At 37.7% G+C, this 25,057-nt stretch overlaps 2 protein-coding genes across 3 annotated transcripts in view; one reads left to right on the forward strand and one right to left on the reverse strand.

Moving 5' to 3' along the window:
• The window catches only part of GTF2E1 (general transcription factor IIE subunit 1), a 40,524-nt gene extending 36,345 nt beyond the window's left edge, over window positions 1–4,179 (reverse strand). Inside the window, exon 1 of one of the 2 annotated variants that reach the window (XM_043874169.1) lies at window positions 4,041–4,179. The gene's annotated coding sequence lies outside the window, so the exon portion shown is untranslated. Of the gene's footprint in view, window positions 1–3,859; window positions 3,997–4,040 lie in introns of those variants that run through there. The other variant, XM_043874170.1, reaches the window with a different exon arrangement.
• The window catches only part of RABL3 (RAB, member of RAS oncogene family like 3), a 37,855-nt gene continuing 16,823 nt past the window's right edge, over window positions 4,026–25,057 (forward strand). Inside the window, exons 1-2 of the mRNA XM_043874172.1 lie at window positions 4,026–4,371; window positions 11,132–11,223. Coding sequence (XP_043730107.1) covers window positions 4,326–4,371; window positions 11,132–11,223 — 138 coding nt within the window. The 5' untranslated portion in view covers window positions 4,026–4,325. The remainder of the gene's footprint in view (window positions 4,372–11,131; window positions 11,224–25,057) is intronic.

Below are 25,057 nucleotides of genomic sequence, written 5' to 3' on the forward strand. Positions count from 1 at the left end.
TTCTACACAGTCATGCTCTCATAATAAACTCATAAGAAACCAATAAACACCTAAATGACCAGTTGGGGTGTTTGAAAAATTACTGTTATAAATCTGAAAGAAATGAACAACTACATACCGCTTTACCAACCTTGAAAAGATAAATGACCAAATAAGCAAATGCTACTCAGTTCTTAACAACAACAACAAAGACCAAAATATCCTTAAATACTGGATCCCCTGCAGGACAAGCAGAAGCTAACTGTACCCAGAGAACGGTCTTCTGGAAGCCCAAACCAGCATGAGCTAGACTTCCATGTGATTGTTAAAGAGCCTGGGATTTGAACTTGTGGCTGTGTGATTCTAAGCAAATTCCTTAACAACTTCAAGGCACACTTTACTCTCTGAGAAGTAAAGATAATATCAACTGCCTCAATAAGGTTGTGGTGAATCAATGAGAATGTAATGTGCTTAGAGTGAAAAAAGTGAAGTCACTCAGTCGTGTCTGACTCTTTGCAACCCCATGGACTGTAGCCTACCACGCTACCCCGTTCATGGGATTTTCCAGGCAAGAGTACTGGAGTAGGTTGCCATTTCCTTCTCCAGGGGATCTTCCTTCTCCAGGGATCAAACCCGGGTCTCCCATGTTGTAGGCAGACGCTTTACCATCTGAGCCACCAGGAAAGCCCAATGTGCTTAGAAAGCACTTGTTTATAATAAAGTGCTTAAATATCAATTTAATATGTCCCTACACTACAAGGAAATTTCTAACAGACATCCTGTTGAACTGTTTCAATAGGGAATCATACTATTATTAATACTAGTTCCTCCTGACCCTTTTATTTAAAATCAGTAGTTATTAACCCTAATAGATTTAATACCTCTTTTTATAAGAAATATCTTTATATCCACAGTACTATAAAGGTATTTCTAAATAGTCAATAACATACACATACAGGGGGAGGGATATAATACCTGACCTGTAACAAAGGAAAAATAAAAGGAAATAGTTATAACACATATTTTGGATTATAAATACTCAGGCATGATGAAATATAAGAGATAACAAAGTAGCACCTAGATCCAAACTTGTGGTCCTTGAGGCTTTCTGTCATCCCAAGGCTTAAGGATGCCAAGCAAGTATCTGGGCTCAACACCAAAGCAGTATCATAATATACTAACAGACATATTTTGTTCTCCTTTCCAATTTGGTCTATATGTTGTACTTGAACCTACTTTTGGGGGTCATGTTTTACATGCTCAACAACTGACAGAACACAGTACGTGCTTTCAGAAACAGACCAAAGGATGGCAGACAAATGTAAAGATAACCTACTTTTCTAGTATTATTTCCTACTATTATATTCCCCTCCCTGACCTTCTACCCCATATACTCCATTTTCCAGGCCAATGACTCTCAACCCTGGCTGTAAAGCAGAATCACCCAGGGAGCATTTAAAAATACCCACCCTGGACCCGTTCCCAGAGATTCTGTTTCAGCTGGTATGGGAGGGCCAGATTAGGCATCACACTGACTTTTTTAAAGCTCTTTAGGTGACAAATATACAGAATAAGTCCCTGACTACTGCTACCAACAAACTGGGTACCTAGTTATTACACACCCCCACCAAAGCACATCTCATATGGGGAGAGCCTTGTACTATGTATCATTCAGCCTGTTACTTTTGCCTGAAACATCACAGGGGGCACTAAAGATTTGAAAAAGGGAGTGACATGATGACTCCAATAGGTTAGGTTTTGAATCCCAGTTCCACCATTTCTTAGTCCATGACCCTGGAAAATTCTCAGCCTCCATTTTATCAGATTAACAGTGCCTTCCTCATAGCATTGATGCGTGAGGATTAAATGAGACAATTCATATGGAAGTAATGATATTAAGAGCTATAGTAATCAGACTTACACTACGAAAGAGAAGAAGAAATTACCAGAGAACAGGATGAATGAAACTTATCAGAGAAACAAAATCAAAAGGCCCCAATAATATATTCCAATAATATACTGCAAATGGAGTATTTTTAAAATTTTAAATAGCTATTTGGGGTTCCCCCCCCCAGTTTTTTAATAGTGATAAAATATACATAACAAAATGTACCAGGTAAGCATTTTTAAGTAATAATTCAGTAATGTTAAATACATTAATGATATCCACCTATCATCACCAACCACTTCCAAACTCTTTTCATCCTGTAAAACTGAAGCATTATATCTATTAAACAATAATATACAGCTATTTGATTTAAGCCACTGTAACTGGAAGAAAAAAGTACTACTATGAGAAGTACATTAACTCCTGAAGAGAAAAAGATTTGGAAGAATTGAAGCAATCAGTGTTAGTTGCTTGTCTTTGAGGAAATACCACAAGATATTACTGTGAAGATACCCAGGAGGCAGCTGAACAAATGAAACTGGAGCTCAGCAAAGAATCACCTTGTTCAAAATCTCTACATTCTAAAATCCTCCTTCCTGACCATGTGTTCTCTCCTTTTCTGCCTCTACTCCCCTAATTATGCTGAATCTCCTCAATCTCTGGATTTCATAATACTGAGCTAAGAGGTTTCAAATTGGCAACATCTAACACATCACTTGATTCAAAGAATGTTTTGAAAATTTTCTGAATTACTGGTCAACAATTAAAAATCATGAGATTTCACATTTCAATTTTCAGACACTCTTGAAAATTGGAAATATCTGAGGGAAAAATGTGACAATGTTCCCACATAGAAACAATTAACTAAAAAGCAGTTGACACTTCTAAAACAGGGAAGGAGTTGGACTGGCCTCTGTTGACTTCTGAGTGTGTGACCTTTGGGGACCAGCCCATGTTTCTTTTTTTTTCAGCCTCGGAGTTCATCAGTTACCTCTCAGCCTCACCTATGACCCTACCCAGCCCAGAGCCCCAAACGCAAGTCGGTTGTTTCTGAACCATATGTATTACAATCATACAAACACTGGGCACAGAGGTGGAGAAACAAAGATGAAATGAATGCACCCTTTGCACTTGGTCTATCCTCCTCAGTCTCATTTCCAGGCATTCTCCAATTCCACCAGCCACACATGCGTTCCCCACTTCCAGGCCTTTGCACGTGCAGTTCTCTCTGCCCCCACAGCTAAGTCTAAAGTCCCTTCTCCTAACAATCCGTCACATCTCGAATGACATTTCCTCTGAGACATCGTCTCAGGTTCCCCTTAGTAGATGAAATGAGCCCCCTTTCACAAGTTCCCACAGCTCTTTCCCCTTATTTTTTACAGTGAACCGAATACAGTGAACATACTTTCTCCATATCTACCTCGGAGACCAAGGGTTTAATCTTGTTCACCACTGACTTTCCAGCATGTGCCACAGCTGGTCAAGTGTCCCACAAAACTTTGAATAGATCCGCTAAGCACCTGTTCTTCAAATATGCCCACCCAGCTGCCCCTCAATTCACTTCCTCTATTGCGGCTTCCAGAGTAGAAAAACACAGGGTATTGGAAACCCTCTTCTTAAACTTCAGATGGTTTTAGGCAGGACGTGACAGCATCAAATTCGTGTTTTTAAGGGCTTATGCAGGCTGCAGCGTGTAAGAGAAAAAATGGAAGGAGTGGGTGGGGAGTCCTGTCAGATATTTCAGTTTACTCCTATTCCAGTTTCAGAGGAACTTGGACTTCCACCGCCAACCGGCTTTCTCGGTCGCCACAGTTCACGGTACTCTCCACGCCTTCGTGCATAAAGCGGCACAATACCGCGAAACCTCCGGGCCAGCGGGCCTCCACGCGCCCGGTAACGTTCTTCTCCTCCCCACTGCGACACCCCGACACCCTAAATTCCCTAGGACTCTACCAGCTGAGGACACACTCGACGCAGTCAAGCCCGTCCTACCCGAGGTCGCACATGGGCCGCTCCGGGGCCAGTGGTTCTTTAGAAGACCAAGAAGAGAACCGAATCAAGAGGGTAGCTAAGGGGGAGGAGGAGAGCTAAGAAGAAAGGAGCGAAAAAGAGAAGGCACCCTAAGAGGCGGCGCCTGGCCAGGGAACTCAGAACAACAGGGAACAAGGTTTACCAAAGTGAATCCTCGAACACTCCCACTACAGCTTCCCTCAGCGCCTCAACTACCGGCTTATCCGAGCCACGCCACTTGCGCGTCAAAGAAAACGCTCTATTCCTGCGACCAGCTTTAGAAACCACCAGCTACTTTCAACCAGGCGGGCCAATCAGCACAGTGAGGCCTTCAATCAAGAGTCACGCTCCTATTGGCCAATAACATTGAAGGCGCTGCCTTTCAAACCCAGTTCTGATTGGCCTATAATCCCGGAATAGGCGTTAACCTCAGGAAGGCAATGACAAGATGGCGTCTCTGGATCGAGTGAAGGTACTGGTTTTGGGAGACTCAGGTGAGCGCCTTATCACAACCCTGGGGCTCCCGACACTTTTGAGTTATCCGAAAATCCTCCCCTTTCACTCTCCCTCCATCCACCCACCGAATGATTCCGGCTCGTGGCTGAATTCCTTCTTAAGCCTTAAAGACTACACTTCCCAGAGGACTTTGCTCAATTTAACGGAGCGGCAGCGTCGTCCGGGTGGGGGGCGCGAAACCGGGGCCTTTCCTCTGCTTCCGCAGGTCTCTACGTCGGTTTCCAGGGTGACACAAGCCCAGAGAGTCTTTGTTTTAAAAGATGTGCAGATACTGAGCGTTGAATTGAGCGCCAGGCTGAGACAAGCGCGGACCTTGCCTTTGGGAGATTTTAATTAAGGAAATCAAACATGCACTAGGAAGAATGACACTGTTCCAAGTATTATTGACACTGTTCCAAACTTTGCACGTATTAACTCATTTAATCCTGAGATCGGTCCTATTACCCCATTTTACAAATGGTAAAAGTGAGGCGGAGAGATGTATGATTTATGATATTTACATTATAAATGACAGAACTGGTTTGAGCTGCAAGTCCTCGTATCTAAAACACCAACCCATACTGTTTCATGAAATAACAGGTGGTAGTCCTGTTATACTTTCAGCTGCACTTCTCTTTTCTTTGTTCTCTTTAACCTTAATTGAAAACCTATTATGTGCTAGGCTGTAAGAAATAGAAGATTTAAGATAGAGGCCATATTGTGAAGCAGCTAGAACAACGCTGAGCCTAGCTTAATCCTAGTGTTAAAATTCTTACCTTGGACACTTGAGAACTGGAATTGAAGTCTGTGTTTCTGTATCCCCTTCACTATCTTTCTGTTTCTCCTAGCCTCCATTCCTAGTCTTCGTAAGAACTTGGAATAGATGACAACTTTGCTTTTCATGTGGTGGTGGTTTAGTCGCTAAGTCCTGTCCGACCCTTACCCAGGTGGACTCTATGTGGCCTGCCAGGCTCCTCTGTCCTTGGGATTTCCCAGGCAAGCCTACTGGAGTGGGTTGCCATTCCCTACCCCCAGGGGATCTTCCCCACCCAGGGATCAAACCCGTGTCTCTTGCATCTCCTGCATTGCAGACAGATTACCGCTGAGACAGATTACCCTGATTACCAGGGCAGCCTGGTGCATTTCATAGATGTACTTTTCTAAATTGACCTTTGGATATTTGCTATGAGCAAAAACATTGTGTCAGATGCTTGGAGGTGGAGAGGACATACTCCAAAGAGCTTGAAAATTAGCCTTACCAAATGGAGTAAAATTGCCATGGGGAGGAGTTTGAGTACGTTTTCAGATTACCTGAAGATTATTTTGCATTACAAAATATTTTACAGAGAGCATTATTTAATATTCCCTTCAGAAAGTTGCATAATGAAACCCTGTGAACATAATCCAGTTTATGTCAACTTTAGTTTTTTAGCTTGATGTGATACTGAAGTTAATTTAATAAAAGCATTCAGTTTCACAGATAAAGCAGTGGTGGTCTAAATGGACCTCACAAGAGTATCACCAAGTAGGATTTAGAAGAATCCAGAGCTAACACTTCCCAGTTGGCGCTTGTGATGAAGAACACATGTGCCAGTCCAGGAGACATAAGAGACCTGGGTTCCATCCCTAGGTCAGGAAGATCCCCTGGCGGAGGAAATGGCAACCCACTCGAGTATTCTTGCCTGGAGAGTTCCAGAGATAGAGGAGCCTGGTGGGCCACAGTACATGGGATCTCAAAGAGTCAGACAGGACTGAACAACTTAGCACAACACAGAGCTGACACAGTTTTTCATGACATGTAAAAGTGGGTGCTCTCTCTCATTTTTTAAATTCCCTTTCTACTGCATGTAGCAACCCATTCATGTTGACATCTTGTGCAAACTGTCCATTCTCCCCACCCCAATTTTTAAATACCTATTACATATAACACTGAGTTAAGTGGTAGGGATATAACTGTGGAATCAAGGCATTATGCAACAGGGTTGAATTGGCTGCTCTATTAAATGTGGGAAAGTGATCAGGCAATTATCAATAGAAAGCTTTTAAAAATTATTCTTATAGTTTAGTTGTAAAACAGAAGACATGGCCATACCCACCAGGAAAGTGATTGATCCTGTCACACATTCACTGAAGTTAGGCTTTATGTGCAAAGTCAGTTCTTGTCTTTTTATAGTTCCCTTTTAACAGTGATTTGCTATCTGACATGTTAGAATATACTTTTTACACTTCATCTGACTTTGTATTTAAACATCAAAGTTTACTTTTGAATAAAGGCTTATTTTTCCCTGTGAAATTTTGAGGGTTTCGCAAATATACAAAGGAATGACTTTGGATTTAGAAATCTGTTTGTATCCCATAGAGTTATTTGATAATTGAGTAAGGAGTCCTGAAAATCTAACATGCACATACTCTTTTCTCTTTGATCCTTTGGTATAAGGAATGATCTTAACACATTACCAACTCTGTTTGGCCCTGGCATTTATTTGATTATATTGAACTTTTTACCCAGAAAATCAAGTGCATTCTTTTGATCTAAATTAGTTCTATTGATGAAAACATAGAATTAGAACCTCCTTAAATTCGTAAAGTTAGCCACTATTCTTGGTACTCAAGTTGTTCTTACTATGTAAAGTTCATACCGTGTTAGCTAACTCTTGTCACCCAAAACACCCAAAAGTTAATTCATGGAGAGCTATACAATATTATTGCATAGAAATGTTTACTCTGACAGAGTTAAACTTAACTTGAAATTCAAGCCTTGTATCAAGCTGATAACTAAATGCCTAGCTATGTGCCTCCAACATAAACAAGCCTACTTGCAAACACAAAAATCAACAATATGCGCTAAAGGCAATAGATAGCAGATGCAATGCAATGAATAAAAGACAAAGCTCAATTTGAGTATTCAAAAGTCTTAACTCGCTTGTATATAAAAATAATAAATGAAAGGGAAATCTGAGAATATGTTTGGTTCAATTACATGAGCATCTAGTATATGAAGAGGTCACTAAAACCCAGTAGATAAATGGGTAGAGCACATCAATAGATAATTAATAAGAGAGGAAAAGCAACTGGCTTGCAAAGATGATCATAATGTGTATCTTTACCAGAAGGTAAACAAATGCAGACTAAAACAAAAATGTCTCCTTTTTTCCTCTTATAAACTAACAAAGATGAAAAAGCAACTGCACACTGTTGAGGTGCAGTAAGACCTGCAGGCTTGTGTATATGGCTGGTGACAGAGTAACCAGATACAAATTGTCAGTGTATAACAAGAACTTTAAATGTTGATTTCCTTTTACATATTAATTTCATTTCTGGGAAAGTATACTAACAAAATAATTTTAATTTTAAACAAAAGTTTAAACAGACCTTTTCTTAGTATAGTGAAAAGTTCAAAGCACCCTAATATCTAATAATGAGAAAATGTTTAAATAAATCATTATGTCTACTCTCTGAACTTGGAGACATTAAAAATGTTTCTGAAGATTCTGTAAGAATATGGAAATTTTTAGCCAATAAATAAGTACTATTTGAGACCCTATTCTTTGTACCAGAAATAAAAAATGAGTAAAACCCAGCCCCAGGCCTCAAAGAACTTAAAATTAAGCAGCAGTAGTAAAATCTAAACGAGCAGATATAATAGTGTGTTTACGTGCTCTGTGGAAGAGTGTGCAGGGAAGTTGAGAGGATGATGAATGATGTGCTCAGTTCTGCCTGTATGGAATATGGAAAGACTTTTTATCTAGAATGATGCCGAGTCTTGAAAGATTAGTTCACAAGGCCGATGGGAGAGCAGAAATAGAAGGAGGGCTGGGTAGAATATTTCAGACAAAACCAGCTGTGTAAGCAAAGGCTTTTTTTTTTTTAAGTACCTGCATTGCATCACTCAGTCCTACTCTTTGCAAGCCCATGGACTGTAGCCCGCCAGGCTTCTCTGTCTGTGGGATTCTCCAGGCAAGAATACTGGAGTAGATAGTCATTCCCTTCTCCAGGGGATCTTCCTGACCCAGGGATCTGTCCTGGGTCTCCTGCATTGCAGGTGGATTCTTTACCGTCTAAGCTACCAGGGCGCTTCCCAGGTGACGCTAGTGGTAAAAGAATCTGCCTGACAGTGCAGGAGATGCAATAGACTGGGTTCCATCCCTGGGTTGGGAAGATCCCCTGGAGAAGGGAATGGCAGCCCACTCCAGTATTCTTGCCTGTAAAATCCTATGGACAGAGAAGCCTGGTGGGCTACAGTCCATGGGGTCGCAAAGAGTTGGACATAACTGAGGGACTGAGCACACACGCACATGTATATATTCACAATAGCAATCTTCTTATAGAAAAACTCTGCTTACAATATTAAATCTGCATGCTGACAGTAGTGTTCTTCAGGTGACTTCTTTCTTCTTTTTTCTATACTTTCTACATAGTCTGAAAATAAAACTTATAATAAAAAGTGATAGGTCCACACACAATAAGGCACACAAAGAGGTATTTTATCTTTTATAACAACTAGTGATGCATGAAGACTTACCAAATGTGCTTGTTATAATAGCATCCTGAAATGTGTTAATTGAATGAGTAACGCTGCACAGAAATATACATGGGATAATTCATTCCCTTTCCTCTTCCTACAGATCTCTAAATACTAGCCCTAACATTAGTAACTATATTATCCTAAACCCAGGAGATCTATAATAAAAGAAAATACTGTCCTATGAATGGGAGAAGATATTTGCAAATGACATATCCCATAAGGGGATATCCAAAATATGTAAAGAACTTACACAACTCAATATCAAAAAATAATTAATTTTTAAAAATATGCAGAGTATCTTAATAGACATTTTTCCAAAGAAAACATACACATGAAAATATGCTCAGCATCTCTCATCATCAGGGAAATGCAAATCAAAAACCACGAAATATTGTCTCACACCTGTCAGAATGGCTGTTCTCAAAAAGGCAACAAATGACAAGTGTTGTCCAGGATGTGGATAGAAGAGAACCTCATGTACTCATGGTGTAATTGTAAATTGGTGTAGCCACTGTGGAAAACTATGGAAGCTCCTCATGAAATTAAAAATAGTTGCCATATGATCCAGCAACTACTTCTGGGTATTTACCTGAAGAAAACAAAAACACGAATTTGAAAAGAGGTATCCACCCCTATGTTCATTGCAGCATTATTGACAGTAGCCAAGATCTTGCCATTTATGACGACATGAATGGATCTGGAAGGTATTATACTCAGTGAAATAAGTCAAACAGAGAAAGACAAACTGTATGATCTCACTTATATGTATAATAGAATCTAAAAAACAAACAAAATGAAAACAGGCTCAAATACTGAGAACAAACTGGTGTTTGCTAGAAAGGAGCTGTGGGGAAAGGGGTGAAATAGGTGCAGGGAATTGAGTTACAAACTTCCAGTTATAAATAAGTTACAGGGATATATTGTACAGCATAGGGAATATCACAAATGGTACTGTAATAGCTTTATATGGGGACAGAGGGTTACCAGACTTACTGTGGTGATCATTTTATAATGTATTTAAATGTTGTATACCTGAAACCAACATAATATTGTACATCAACTATACTTCAATAAAAAGAAAACTGCTGCCTGTAAAGAAAAAGGGCCATAATGTAGGTGGAGAAAGGTTGTTCTCCTTTTCCAAAAGAGAAGTCTAGGCCAAGTAGTTGACAGCTTTCCAAAGATCACTGTATGGGAGAACTGAAGTATCTAAATATGAATTTGTGAAATGGTGAATCCCTGTCACTGACAGTGTTCAAGCCCATTCCAAAAGAGCAACTAACAGGATCTGTGAAAGGGACCTCTGCATTGGTGGTCAGTATAGAGGAGATTACCTCTAAAGTATAAGAGTACAATTCTAAAATAAGCTGAATAGATGAAATCATTCCAAAGGAAAAGGATTAGTTAATTTGAAATTGCCCTGGATGAATAGATCTCAAAGTGAGTTCCCTGGATCAGTAGCATCAACATTACCTGGGAATTTGTTAGAAGTGCAAATCTTTGGCTTCCATGACACACCTGCTAAATTGGAAGCTCTGGGGACAGGACCCAGCATTCTATGTTGTTTAGCAAGTCCTTCAGAGGATGTTGATACTAAATTTGAGAGAACCAGTGTCCTTAACCATCTTCTCTATCAGTGAAGCTTATTAAATCATTGGTATGTTCTGTTCAGTTCAGTTCAGTTGCTCAGTCTTGTCTGACTCTTTGCAACCCCATGAACCACAGTACGCCAGGCCTCCCTGCCCATCACCAACTCCCAGAGTCCACCCAAACCCATGTCTATTGTGTTGGTGATGCCATCCAACCATCTCATCCTCTATCGTCCCCTTCTCCTCCTGCCCTCAATCTTTCCCAGCATCAGGGTCTTTTCAAATGAGTCAGCTCTCCGCATCAGGTGGCCAAAGTATTGGAGTTTCAGCTTCAACATCAGTCCCTCCAATGAACACCCAGGACTGATCTCCTTTAGGATGGACTGGTTGGATCTCCTTGCAGTCCAAGGGACTCTCAAGAGTCTTCTCCAACACCACAGTTCAGAAGCATCAATTCTTCTGCTCTCAGCTTTCTTTATAGTCCAACTCTCACATCCATACATGACTACTGGAAAAACCATAGCCTTGACTAGACACACCTTGAACACCCTTTAAACAACCATGCTTTGCGTAACGTCATTACTGCTTATTCTCAGTCTTTTTAGCATATCTTTTATATGACTAGAGTGCTTGTATCTTTTACAGGTGTTGGGAAATCTTCCTTAGTTCATCTCCTGTGCCAGAATCAAGTGCTGGGAAATCCATCGTGGACTGTGGGCTGCTCAGTAGATGTCAGAGTATGTGTTTCTTATATTTTAGTTTTTCAGTGTCATATTAAAGGTAACCTCTTCAAACTTGTGGTCAGATTACAGCCCTGTAGTCAGGAATAAATAATAAGAATAACTAGCCTTTATTAAATACCTACTGTGTGCTGGATACTATGCCCAATGTTTTACATATCTTTGCTTATTTAGTCTTTTTTAAACTGTGAGATATAGCTATCAAAATCAAGGCACAGAGAAGTAAAGTAACTTGATCAAATTCATTCAGTTCATAAGAAGCAGAGTCAAGATTTGATTCTCATTATTCTGATTCCAGAGACTTCACTTTTAATTACTGTGCTGTATATATCTAGAGTTCACTTAATGTGCTCCATAAATAATTCTGCTTAAACCTTTACCACTAAGATAGCCAACTTTGGCTAGAAATACAGTGTAAAGGCAAAAGCTTCTGGAGTCTTATGTCTAGGTCATCTGTTCCACATCACATTTAGGAAACACAAGTGCTGTTTCTACTGAATTAACTACCTTCCCAGATATTTCGGTCTTGCTAATTCCAGCTAGTCCTGTCCAAGCCCCTCTTATATTGGCACACCTTTCTCCACTGAGTTAAGAAATAAATGAGGAGGGAATAGTAGTTTGCTTGATTGACAGCTATTATATTTTCCTTCAGTTCTTTGCACCTGTTGTTCCATAGTCTGTGATGTATATTGCTGAATATTAGAAATCTTTCAGCCTAAGTATTCCTTTTAAAGATAATTTCTTCTCTCTAGTTGCTTTAGAAAAAAAATTTTTTCTTAATCTTTGATGTTCTATAGTTTTGATGACCTATATCTGGGGGTAGGTTAGTTTTTAGTCATCTTGATCAGAAGTTGTACACCTCATGTCTATCTTCATTTTTCAAAATTTTTAGCTGTTATCTGTTTGCCTTGCCTTGTTCCGTCTATCTTCTCCTTTTGAACATCTGTTGGATGTTTGTCCTCACATATTTTAATTGCACTTTCATGTTTTCTATTGTTTATTTTTCTGTGGTGCATTTTGGATAATGTACTCATATTCACTTTCCAGTTAACTAAGAATCTCTTCAACTATGTCTAATCCATTTTTTAATAAATCCACTCAATTTTTTAATTTCAGTAAGTGAAATTTTTAATTTCTAGTTGTTCCTTTTGGTTCTTTTTCAAATGTCAAAATTTTTCAAAATATTTTGACCTTTCATTAGGTTTTTTTATTTTAATCATTTTCAACATAATATTTCATGGTTTCTTTGGATCGTTCTATTCTTTTTTCTGGGTGGATGGCAGATCTCCTACTTGCTGTATATGCTGACTCGGCCTCATGAAAATGTACCTCCTGTATGGTTTGTAACTCTTTGAAGAAGACCACATCTTCAAACAGAATTTTTTTTCCCGCTTGCCTTTTGAAGTCTTTATATTTTATGTTTTGAGAGTACCATGTCTTTTTGTTCGGTTGCTGCAGAGCTCCAGAGATTTCAGTGGTCACTGTAATTTCTTGGATTGAAATGTCCATGCCATCTTAATAATGTAAAGTCCCCCAGTATCCAACTGTGGTGTCCATTTTTTGTAGATCTTTCATCAGCTCTGTACAAGGTTCCTGACAGAAAGTTTATCCTGCTTTCCTGATCCAGTGAACTGTTTTTCCTACTCTCTTTCACTGACTGGGCTGCTCATGAAGGGTCCACATGTCAAGAAGGGAATCTGTTCTTTGTCACTCATCCACATATACTCTCGCCTTGAAAGTTGGAAAATGGATCCCTATTCTTGTCTGGGCACTGTAACTCTGGGGACCAACCCTTGAAACTATATCTGAATCTGGGTAAGCTCCCACTTAACATTCTACAGTTTTTTCCTTCATTTCTAGCATCTAGGGAATTTCCTTTTTTTCTTTCTCTCTTGAGCTTGTCTTTTTTATTAAAAAAAAATATTTATATTTTTTGTGGCATTTCTATGAGTTGAAGTCAGAAGGGACTTGTCTGTGTCATTTCAGTCTACCATGTTCCCAGATTCTTAGCTATGGAAAGAAAAAGAAATTCTAGATAATGAGTTCAGTGGCAACTTTAAGTTTGGTATACCCAGTAATAAGTTCTGGGCATGATTTCCCTTTAGACTTTTCAAGCTCCTTTTCCTTGAGAAAGCATGACATACTGAAAAGAAACTTGAATTTGAACTCTCACTTCCTTGGTCAGTCCACATATTGCCTTTGCTTCTTAAAGAGAGACAGACTAATCAGTTTACTTCTCTGAGCCTTGTGTGTCATTTCCAAAATAAAGGTAAATAATACCTGCTTTATCTAGCCTACAGGTTTGTAGGGAAGATCAGAGAAGCCTAAAACGTGTGAAGTTACGGTCTGGGCTTTACAATTTGAAGTTGAAATTGAACTTAAAATTCAATTTTCTGCCCTGCTTCCACTTGCCCCTCTTATCCATCCAGAGCCCAGTCTGGTCATGTAATTTATGTTTTGTCTTATTTGGGTTTTTTTTCCCCTTTTCTTATTGAATCGGCTAAATTTCCAGTACGATGTTAGGTAGAAGCAGTGCTAACAGGCATTCTTGTCTCATTCCCAGTCTCAGGAAATTTTTAATGTAATACCATTAAATATGGTATTTGGTATAGGACTTTTTGTAGATATACTTTATCAGATTGAAGTTACCTTCTCTTTCTATTTTAATGAGAGTTTGTATCACAAACTGGTGTTGGATTTTATCGGGTGCTTTTGCATGGTAATCATAATTTCCCTTCTTTATTTTGTAACTATGGTAAGTTATGTTGATTGATCTTTAAATGTGAGACCAACTTTGCATTCTTGGAGTAAATCCAACTTGGTCTTGATGTATTCTTTGGTAACATTACTGGGTTCAGTTTGCTGATACTCTTTCAAATATAGTGTGTTAGTCACTCAGTCGTGTCTAACTTTTGGTGACTCCATGGATTGTAACCCGCCAGGCTCCTCTGTCTCTGGGATTTCCCGGGCAAGAATACTGGAGTGGATTGCCATTTCCTTCTCCTGGGGATCTTCCCAACCCAGGGATCAAACCTGGATCTCCTGCATTGCAGGCAGATTCTTTACCGTCTGAGCCACCAGGGAAGCCCTCTTTTTTTTTTCCCCTAATATTTACATCTAAACTCATGAGAGACATTGGCCTATCACTATTCTTTCTTATGATCTCCTTGTGGGATTTTAGTATCAGGATTATGCTAGTTTTGTAAAATGAGTTGGCAAGTTTTATTTCTGTGTCTGTTCTCTGGAAGACTTTATGTAAGTTTGGTTTTGTTTCTTCCTTAGGTATTTGGAAGAATTCACAATTAAAAACCTCCAGGCCTAAAGTTTTCTTTGTGGGAAGTTTTTAAATAACGTTAAAGAAAATATGAAAATGACTATATTTCTTCCAAATCAATTTTGGTAACATGTTTTTAAAATAATTTATATTTCATGTAAATTGTCAAAAAAATTATTTTTATATCCTCTGTCATCTTTCATTATCTATAGGATCTATAATAATATTTCTTTTTTTTTATTGCTGACAGGGGTAATTTGTGGCTTTTCTCTTATTTTCCTTGTCAGTCTTTCCAGAGTCTATCAAGGACCAGTTTTTGGCTTTGTTGATTTTATCTACTACGTGTTTGTTTTCTATTTTATTAATTTCTGCTCTTTTCTCTATGATGTCTATACTTTCTCTGGGTTTAATTAGCTGTGTTTTTTCCTAACTTCTTGCACTTGGTAGTTGTTTTGTTGGGTTTGTTTCAGGCTTCCTTTTAGAGCTCTAAGGCTCTAAATTTCTTTCTATCCAGGCACAGCTTTAGTTGCCTCTCTGAAATTTTGTTCATTATCATTGTTTAGAATAGTGTCTAAATTCCATTATGATTTCTTCTTTGACTCATAGGTTGTTTAGAAATGTACCACTTAATTTCCCAACTTTGAGAATTTTTTTTACCTTTAAATTATTGATTTCTAGCTTACTTTCATTGTGCTTAGAACATATGATATATGATTTCATTTTCTGAAATTTAATGACATTTGCTTCATGCCCCATTTGGTAAATATTTCATTTGCACTTGAAAAGAATGCAATTTTGTAACTGTTGACACGCATTGTTCTAACTATATCAATTAGGTCAAGTTTGTTAATCTTTTGTTCAAATCTTGTCTATCCCAACTGATTTTCTTTGCTTGTTTCATCAGTTGCTAAGGAATGAGAATTTTATAATCTCCAACTTTAAGTGTGGATTTGTCTATTCCTCATTTTAGTTCTGCCAATTTTTTGTTTATATATTTTGAGGTTGTTTTACTAGATGTATACTAATTTAAGATTGTTTAAACTTCCTGAAGGATTTTATCATTGTGATATATCCTCTCTGTATCCAGTAATATGTTGTACCTTGAAGTCTGTTTTGTCTGGTAATAAAACAGCTAAATCCACTTTTTCCCCCAGTTTTATTGAGATATAATTGACATGTGACTTTGCAGTAGTTTAAGGTGTAGCACATAATGACTTGATACATGTATATATTGAGAAATTATTACCACAATATCTTTATTAACATGTATCACCTCACATAGTAACAGGTTTTTTTTCTTGTTTTCATGAGAGTTTTTAAGATCTAAGTGTCATTAATGAATGAATGGATAAAATGTATATGCAATGAAATATTATTCAGCCATAAAAAAGAAGAAAATTCTGCCATTTGAAATAACAAGAATGGACCTTGAGGGCTTTATGCTAAGTGAAATAAGTTAGAGAAAGAAAATCACTGTATTAGCAAACTTAGTTGTGGAATCTGAAAAAAAACAAACTCATGGGAACAGAGAATAGATTGATGGTTGCCAGAGTCAGGGGTGGAAAAGGGGGAGGGTTATTATGGGTAAAGGTGGTCAAAAGGTACAAACTTCCCATAATAAGATAAATAAGCTCTGGGGATATAATGTTCAACATGGTAACTATAGCTAATAGTACTGTATTCTATAAACCAACTTATTTTTAGTTAATGTTTTGTGGTATATTTTACTTCTATCTCTTATGTTTCCTATACCTTTATATTTATAGTGTATTTCTTGTAAATAGGATACAGTTAGGTTTCCTTCAGAAACCTCTGCTTTTGAAGAAAGTGAAATTAAAGTATCCTTGAGTTAGCTTATGAAAGACTGCTGAGTTTTGAACTTCCTTCATAGTTCCAGGAAACACTGAACAAGATGTAAAACTACCCAAAGGGAGTCTGGAATAAAGGCTATAGTAGATGAAGATGGTGTCATGTAACCATGTGACAGATTTTACTGGAATGAGTGTGTTGCTGCTGCTGCTAAGTCACTTCAGTCTTGTCCGACTCTGTGCGACCCCATAGACGGCAGCCCACCAGGCTCCTGTGTCCCTGGGATTCTCCAGGCAAAAGTACTGGAGTGGGGTGCCATTTCCTTCTCCAGGAATGAGTGTATTACTGACTCCTTTAAAGCCAGGCTGGCCTGAATTGTGTTACTGTGGAAGAGTGGAGCATGTGGGGCTGAAAATGACCTTGCTTTTATTACTCTTCATTGAATTGGGCTGGTTGATCTGTCTTCTTTGAGAAAAATGCATTTCTTGAGTGACAACATAAGTAAAAGGCATTTTTAAACAATTTTAAGGAAAGTTCTGATAGACGTATAAGTTATTTTGACTGTTGTTATCATAAAGTGAACAGTTCTTCCCCCTAGCAAGAATGATTAAATCTAATAAGACTTTTACCCAGATAACTTGGAAGAACACATTCTTCTCTGGCAGCTTTTATATTGCAATTACAGCTTCTGTATTATTGAAACCTGTGATGAGGATGTCCAGAATCAGTAAAGATCGATAAATACACACTCTTCAGAACTCTTAAAAACAGTTGCCCCATTTAGCTCATTTCACATCTATTAAGAGCCAGCTAAAAATAGAGATGGTAAAGGTGATAATATAATTGTTTAATTTCAAGTGCTGAATGAAGCTAATGATGTTGAAGTATGTGAGTGAAAGTGCAAGTCGCTCAGTCGTATCTGACTCTTTGTGAACCCATGGATTATACAGTCCATGGAATTCTCCAGGCCAGAATACTGGAGTAGGTAGCCATTCCCTTCTCCAGGGGATCTTCCCAATCCAGGAATCGAAAGTATGTACTCAGTAACTATTAACTTTTTGGATTTAGTATGCGCTGCAGAGATGTTCATAACTGAATTGAAGGCAAAAAGGAGAAAAGTTTTATTTTGTGGTATTCTTCATTCATTACTGTGTTCTTATTTTGCTGCCTGAAGTCTAATGAGACCAATATAATGCATGGTTGTGCTTAATTATGAAAATAAGACTTACAGAATTTAATATTTTCACAAACTATAAATAAGGAAATTGATTTGTCATTTCTAGTTTAATGGGATTTTTAACTCTAATTTACACATTGCATACAATCAATATTTATTGAATTCCTCTTGGGCAGCATAACAATATGCAAGCAGTAGGGAGAAAAAAATTTTTTAGAGGCAGTCATCTTAACACCAAGAATATGAGGTGGGAACTAGTAGGTGGGCCAAGGGTTTATATAAATGATCTTTAAAATAATAGTATTATTGAATGATTGCTAACATTTTTTTTAGTGCTTACTTTGACTAGGCACCTATTTAGTATACTAATCCATGACCCTTAATGCTCACAGCCTGTCAAGGTAGATACTGTTAGCTTCTCTATCTGACACATGAAGTAGCTGCGGCAACTGCTTTGTTCATGATCACAGTGCCAGAAAGTAATGGAAATCCAACGCAGACAGTCTGGTTCAAGAGCCTGTGCTTTTGATCACTACTCTGTACTACCTTTTGTTCCAGAATGGTATTAAGGTATTCTGGTGTTGTTAAATATAGTAATGAGTAGATTCATGTGAAGATTTAAATTTGAATGAACTAAAATTAAAAATTTAGTTGTCTAGTTGAACTAACCACATTTCAAGTGCTCAGAACTCACATATTGCCGGTAATTATTATATTTGACATTTCCATCATCACAGAAAGTTCTGTGGAATAGCTCTTATATAGAATATAAGTGTTACAGCAGTTAATGAGAAAAAGTGAAGTGCTTGTGAGGAACAGAAAATTATACTTAGTGTTAATGATTGAATGGGTAGCCTGGGCAACAGACAGCTGGACTGTTCCTTAAGGAGGGAGATATATATCACAGGTGAAAGAGAAGGAAATGGAAATTCTACTCTGGACCTGATGAATGGAGGGATCTATGAGCTATCCACCTGCAGCTGCCGAGGAAGCATTTGACTTGCTGAAGCTCAAGAGAGAATTCTGAGACGGAATCCTCTCTGTGGGGATAATCTTGAACCATGAGAGCTGAGGAGGTTTTCAGAAAGGAAAATATAGAAAGAGAAGAGCTGAGGGAGAGCCTTGAGGTATATATACTGAGTTGATGGTGAAAAGCGGGTTCAGAGAAAGGAAGAGAGGGGGGATAGCTAAGGTGATGGAAAACCACAAGAGCAAAAAAGAGCCGAGACTCATGAAGGAGGGATTGCTTTTTAGTGTGAAATAGTATAGAGATGATGACTGAGAACTGCATTTGGTAATGACAGTTAGTGCTGACCTTTTAAAATGCAACGGAATGTTAATAGAAACATTATTATGTGAGTAGGCAGAAAGAAAATATAGACAGAGGTTTAAATCAATCTTTCACAAAGTTTAGAAGTTAAGGAGCAAGTGAGTACAGAATAGAAGGGGAAAGTGAAGGTTTTGTTTTTTTTAATAGAGGAAATGAACTTGGCTGAAGGCAAAACAGTTAGCAGAAACCTTCATGATATTATTCATTCATTCATTTGTTCATTCAATATATATATTGCATACCTCCTGGGTATCAGACACTGTGAAGAATGAGGTAAATTCAATTCCTGCTCCCCTGATACACTCACATTGTTGACTTTTATCTATCCTTCTGTCTTTTCTCCCAACTGTCTCCTAAGACTCCTACCTTCCTGCCTGTCTTTAATAATAGTTTACAGGCACACATATCAAACCAAACTTATTAAAGAACATTTAAAACATACACTGCTCTTCCCTGGTGTGTATCATTTTCTTTACTAAATTTCTTTCTTCTTTTTAAAAATTACAAACAATGAATAAACTCTTCAAATGAGACAAAACCTGTTATACTTGATCTTGATTTGGTTTCCAATAAAAAGTAAAGAGGTGAGTAAGTGAGAAGTACCAAAGTTACAGTATGGTTCCTTTTCCCATTTGATGATCAACACATACTGTTGCTGCCTGTTGAGAAAAACCGTTCCTTCTGTAGCTGTAAAGTCTGTCATGACTAAGTATTGGATCCCTGATGACCTGATTTAAATATAAAACACATTTCTTAGAATTTGGCACTACCCTCCATCATGTTGAACTCTTAGAATAGCAGCAAGGTACCACTTACTGTGTCAAGAGCAATACTTGTTATAATGTCACGCTTTCCCTTGGAGATCACTCACCCATATAAAAGATACAATGTCATAGCTGCAAGCTGTGATTTAAAGTTCTTAGGACTCGTTACATTTGAAGTAAGTTAAACTTAGTTTAATTCAGCAGTTTGGAAAGGAAGAAGGGCATCTTCTCTTCTAACTCTGGAAGGAAACATGAAAAGTTTTAATTAAGGAAAGTATTTTGTGGTGAAGAGTACAGATGAGTAGGTCAGTCCAGTTTGGGAGTATGTATTGCCAGAAGGGAACTGCCTAACAGACTTGTTACATTGCAAGGCTAGGAGGGCATGCTACCTGTTACATGGTGGCTGTTATGGAAGGAGTTACAGTCATTTAGGGGAGGCAACATTAGACATTTGAAATACCATTAGAGACAAAAGTGATGTACTTAAATGGTTGTCCAACTTAATTATGTACCAGAATCACCTAGGGAGCTATCTTTCAAAATTCAGATTTTTGAGCCCCACCCCGGAGGCATCAGGAGTTGTCCAAGAATTATTTTTTTTAATAAGCCTTCCTATTGGTTCTAATTTAGTTTGTTCTCAGAACTGTACTTGAGAAGCACTGGAATTCAGTAAAATAGTAAACAGAATATAATAAAACCTTAGAGGATGAGACATCCTGAATCTTTTCCTTGATTTAACCAAGCATATCCAAGTATCTAATATGTGCTAGGTATCATGCTATGTTCTAGGCTTACAAGGTTGAATAATATAGTTCCTGCTCTTAAGCTCAGGAACCTAATAGACGAGATACTGGCAGATAAATGACAGTGTGGTTAATGAAATGATAGAACTGTGCAGCATGTTATGGGAGTAAATAGGAGGAGTACCTAGCCAGACCTGGTTGGTTTTGAAGCCAGGGAAGGTGGCAGAATCAAGAGAACTTCATCAAAGTGATTGAGCTTTTTGATACCAGATAACTAATGCCTTATAATATCTCATATTGTTCATTTCAGTGGTTATGCTTAGAAATCTTGATAAAATGTATTAAACATTTTCTTGCTTTCAAAACAGAATTCATGTAGTTTGATCTTTTTATTGATGATTTAACATGATCATTTATTATCTGTTATTTATGCGATATAATTGCAAAATAGTGATAACTTTTATCACATTCTACAGAATTACTTTCTGTTATCCACAATGGTCCACAACTACTGTGATTTTGCTATTGTCATTTGTGTTTCCTATCCTCCTTGTTGCCATTCTAATCATTGTCTTCTCTTAATGTCATTGTGACTATCTGTAGAATATCTTATTTATTTAAAATTTTCCTTGGACAAAGCGATTTGGATCTAAAAAAAGAATATGAATAAAAAGTATGAAGCATTCTGTGAAATATAGTACATGTATTTTATGATATATATTTTAACTACTCAGCTCTCTTTTTAGAATTGATTTTTATTGGAGTATGGCTGCCTTAGAATGTTGTTAGTTTCTGCCCTGTGGTGTGCTCCTCTTAGTTGCTCAGTTGTCTTCCACTCTTTGCGACCCCGTGGACTGCAGCACGCCAGGAATCTATATGTGGGATTCTCCAGACAAGAATACTGACGTGAGTTGCCTGCTCTCCTCCAAGTGATCTTTCTGACCCAGGGATCGAACTCAGGTCTTCCATCTGAGCCTCCAGGGAAGCCCAAGAATACTGTAGTGTGTAGCCTATCCCTTTTCCAGGGAATCTTCCCAACCCAGGAATCGAACTGGAGTCTCCTGCATTGCAGGTGAATTCTTTACCAGCTGAGCTACCAGAGAAGCCCAATTTCTACTCTACAGCAGGGTTAATCAGCTGTATGTATACATGTATCTCTTTTTGGATTTCCTTCCCATCTGGGTCACCACAGAACACAGAGTAGAGTTCCCCTTGCTGTACAGTAGATTCTCATCATCTGTGTTAAACATAGGATCAGTAGTGTATATATGTCAGTCCCAATCTCCCCGTTCATTCTACCAAGCTGTCTTACTTTTTATTTCAGAGCCATTTGATACACATAATATAATGTATTCATTTTAATTTTATAAGCAAGGAAACTGAGACTCAAAGATATCAGGGATTATCAGTAACAGTCAAGGAGTATGGTCTAGGCCTCCTGATACCAAAATAGTTCCGACTTTCTATAAAATCAGTGATTCTTAATTCTTGGGGGTTATAGCAAAATCATTTGGAGAATTTTCAAATTATGCATGCCAAAGACTGGACCCAAAAGTAACTGATTCAGTAAGTCTGGCATGTATATTTCTTTTTTTTCTTAAGGACTTTTTTTCAGCTTTGTTTAGATATAATTAACAAAATTATAAGATATTTAAAGTGTTTATTGTGATGATATACTATATTCTTATACATTGTGAAAGGATTCCTCCCATCCAGTTAATTAGCACATCCATCACATCACATGTTTATTATTTATTTGGTGAGAACATTTACATTTTGCTCTCTTAGCATATTTCAGTTGTACAGTAGAGTGTTCCCAACTACACTCAACCACATTGTATATCCTCAGACCTTATTACTTTAGAGCTGAAAATTTGCACCTTTTTACCAAATTCTCCCTATTTCCCCCACCTCTGCAACTCCTGGCAAACACTTTTCTGTTTTCTGTTTCTATAAGTCTAGCCTTTTATTCAAATTCCACATATAAGTGATAGCATGCAGTATTTTTTTTTTCTCAGTCTGGCTTATTTCGCTTAGCATAATTCCCTCGAGATCCAACCATGTTGTTGCAAATGGCAGGATTTCCTTTTTTCTCATGGTTGAATAATGGAAGAATATTCCCTTCCCACAGTTTTATATCCTATCTTCTCCATTCATCATCCATTAACAGACACTTGAATTGTTGTCATGTCTTGACTGTTGTGCAGTATAACATGAGAGTGCAGATAATCTCTTCAGCATCCTGTTTTCATTTCCTTTGGATATATACCCAGAAGTAGAATTGCTAGGTTATATGGTAGTTCTATTTTTAACTTTCTGAGGAACGTTAATTCTGTTTCCATAGTGGCTGAACCAGTTTATATTGCCATCAACAGTGCAGAAGGGTTCCCTTTTCTCCACATCCTTGCCTACACGCGTTATCTCTTTGTCTTTTTGGTAACAGCCATATTAAGAGATAGGAGGTGCTGTCTCATACCTTTAATTTGCATTTCCCTTCTGATTAGTGATATTGAGCAACTTTTCAGGTATTCGTTGACCATTTGTCTTCTTTGAAAAACTCTGCCCATTTTTAAAATTGGGTTGTTTGGGGGTGTTTTTGCTGTTGAATTGTATGATTTCTTTATATATTTTGGGTATTAACCCTTTATCAGATATATGATTTGCAAATATTTTATCCCATTCCATAGGATGCTTTTTCACTTTGTTGCTTGTTTCCTTTGCTGTATAGAAGCTCTTTTATTTGATGCAGTCCCACTTGTTTATTTTTTTGCCTTTGTTGGCATGTATATTTCTAAAAAAGACAAATTCTTAAAAGATTCCGATGTACACCCCTGAACCACCGTGTTATAATCTGGTTCTTGTCTATATTCTAATAGATAAAGTTGCCATATATCAGATTTCATTTCTGAGTAATAATATGGTACAAGCAATAAGTGCTTATAAAGTCTAGAGCATAAATAAGAGAGAGATTTTAGAGTTTACTCTGAGTAAAAGTCATTGGAGAGTTTTGAATTGAAGGGGGATATGATCTAAGTTGCATTTTGAAATGATCACTCTAGCTACTATATGCAGAACAAATGAAGAGTGGTGGGAAAGTGAGTCACTGAGGCTCTAGTGGGGAAAGCAGTTAGATGATTACATTAATTCAGGCAAAGAGATAGAGGTTTTGAGGGTGTTAATAGTAGTGATGGTGAGAAATGAATGGGTCTTGAGTATATTTTTAAGACAAAAGCAACAGGATTTGCTGACAAATCAGATATGTAGTGTGAGAGGAGTTAAGTTTTAAGTTAAGAATTCAATCTTAAGTTTTTGGTCCTTCAAGTAACTAGAAGGCTAGAATTGCCTCTTACTGAAGCAGAGAAAATGGGAGAAGAATGGGTTTGGGAGGAAGATTGGGATATAATTTTTAAATATTTATAATTTGAGGTGCCTTTTGGACATCCTAATTGTAATCTGGTGAATGGAGTGATAAGTCTGAGGTGGAATGGACTGATCCAGCATGGATGTAAATTGCAGATGAATTCTTTACCATTTGAGCCACCAGGAAGCTCATCGACATATTTATGACATTTTAAATCATAAGGTTAGATGATACTGTCAAAAAAGCAGATGTTGATAGAGACTCAAGAACTAAACCTTGGAACACTCTAACAATTAGAGGTTAGAGAGATGAGGACAACCCAAATGGAGACAGAAAAGGATTAGGCAGTGAGGTGGGAAGAAAAGCAGAACAGTATAATATCCTATAAGTTAAGTGAAAAAGTACTGAAAGAGGAATGATTAGTTTTATCAGATAGTAGAGTAAGATGAAAACTGTTCACTGATCATTGGATTTAGCAATATGGAGTCTATTAGTGACCTTGATAAGGAACATTTCAGTGGGGTGATTGGGACAAAAGTTATGACAGGAATAAATTCAAAACAGAATGTAAAGAAACGAACTAGAGACTGTTGAGAAGAGACAACTCTTTGGAGGGCTTTTGTTATAAAAAGTAATAGAGAAGTGGTATGGTAGCTCAGGGAAGACATGAGGTCAAGTTTTAAGATGGGAAAAATTATGGCATGTTTGTTTGATGATGGGAATTATCAAACAGAGAGGGAAAATGTGATGATGAAAAAGAGAATTGATAGAACTACCTCTTTGATAAGAAAGAAGAAATAGGATTTCATGCTTAAGAAGGGGATTTGGCCTTAGGAACACAGACAGTTATCTATAAGAGCTGCAAGGAAAGCAGATTATATGGGTACAGATGCAGAGAGTAGATAGATAAGGGAAGAGCAAGTTGTAGACATTCTTTTCTGATTGTTTCTTTTTGGGGAAGCAAGCTTATAAGCTGTGCTTGAGGATAGGAGTTATTGGAAATTGGAAAAAGAGGAGTAAGCGTGAAATAGTTATCTAGGAGTGGAAAAGTAGAAACCGACTATGGAACTGACTAAAGGACAGCTTCAAAGGTAGACTGGAATTTAAAGTGAATCCAGTTAGCTTGAATTTATATTTTTCTGAACATTATGTTCAATTGCAGACATGGAATACAGGAAAAGGTGGATATAATCAAGATTGAAATGTTGTTTGGTGAATACTATGTTGGGGGGTGGGGTGGAGTGACAAAAATGACAAATCATGGAACTTTTGCTTTGTTAGGAAGGAAGTGAAGATTTGGAAGTGGAAGGGAGAACTTTGGAAGATGTTAGGAACAATGAACTACAGGAACCTTTGGGGTCGGAGATTATTAT

The sequence above is a fragment of the Cervus elaphus genome, chromosome 19, assembly GCF_910594005.1.
Source record: "Cervus elaphus chromosome 19, mCerEla1.1, whole genome shotgun sequence".
NCBI classification, from domain to species: Eukaryota; Metazoa; Chordata; class Mammalia; order Artiodactyla; family Cervidae; genus Cervus; species Cervus elaphus.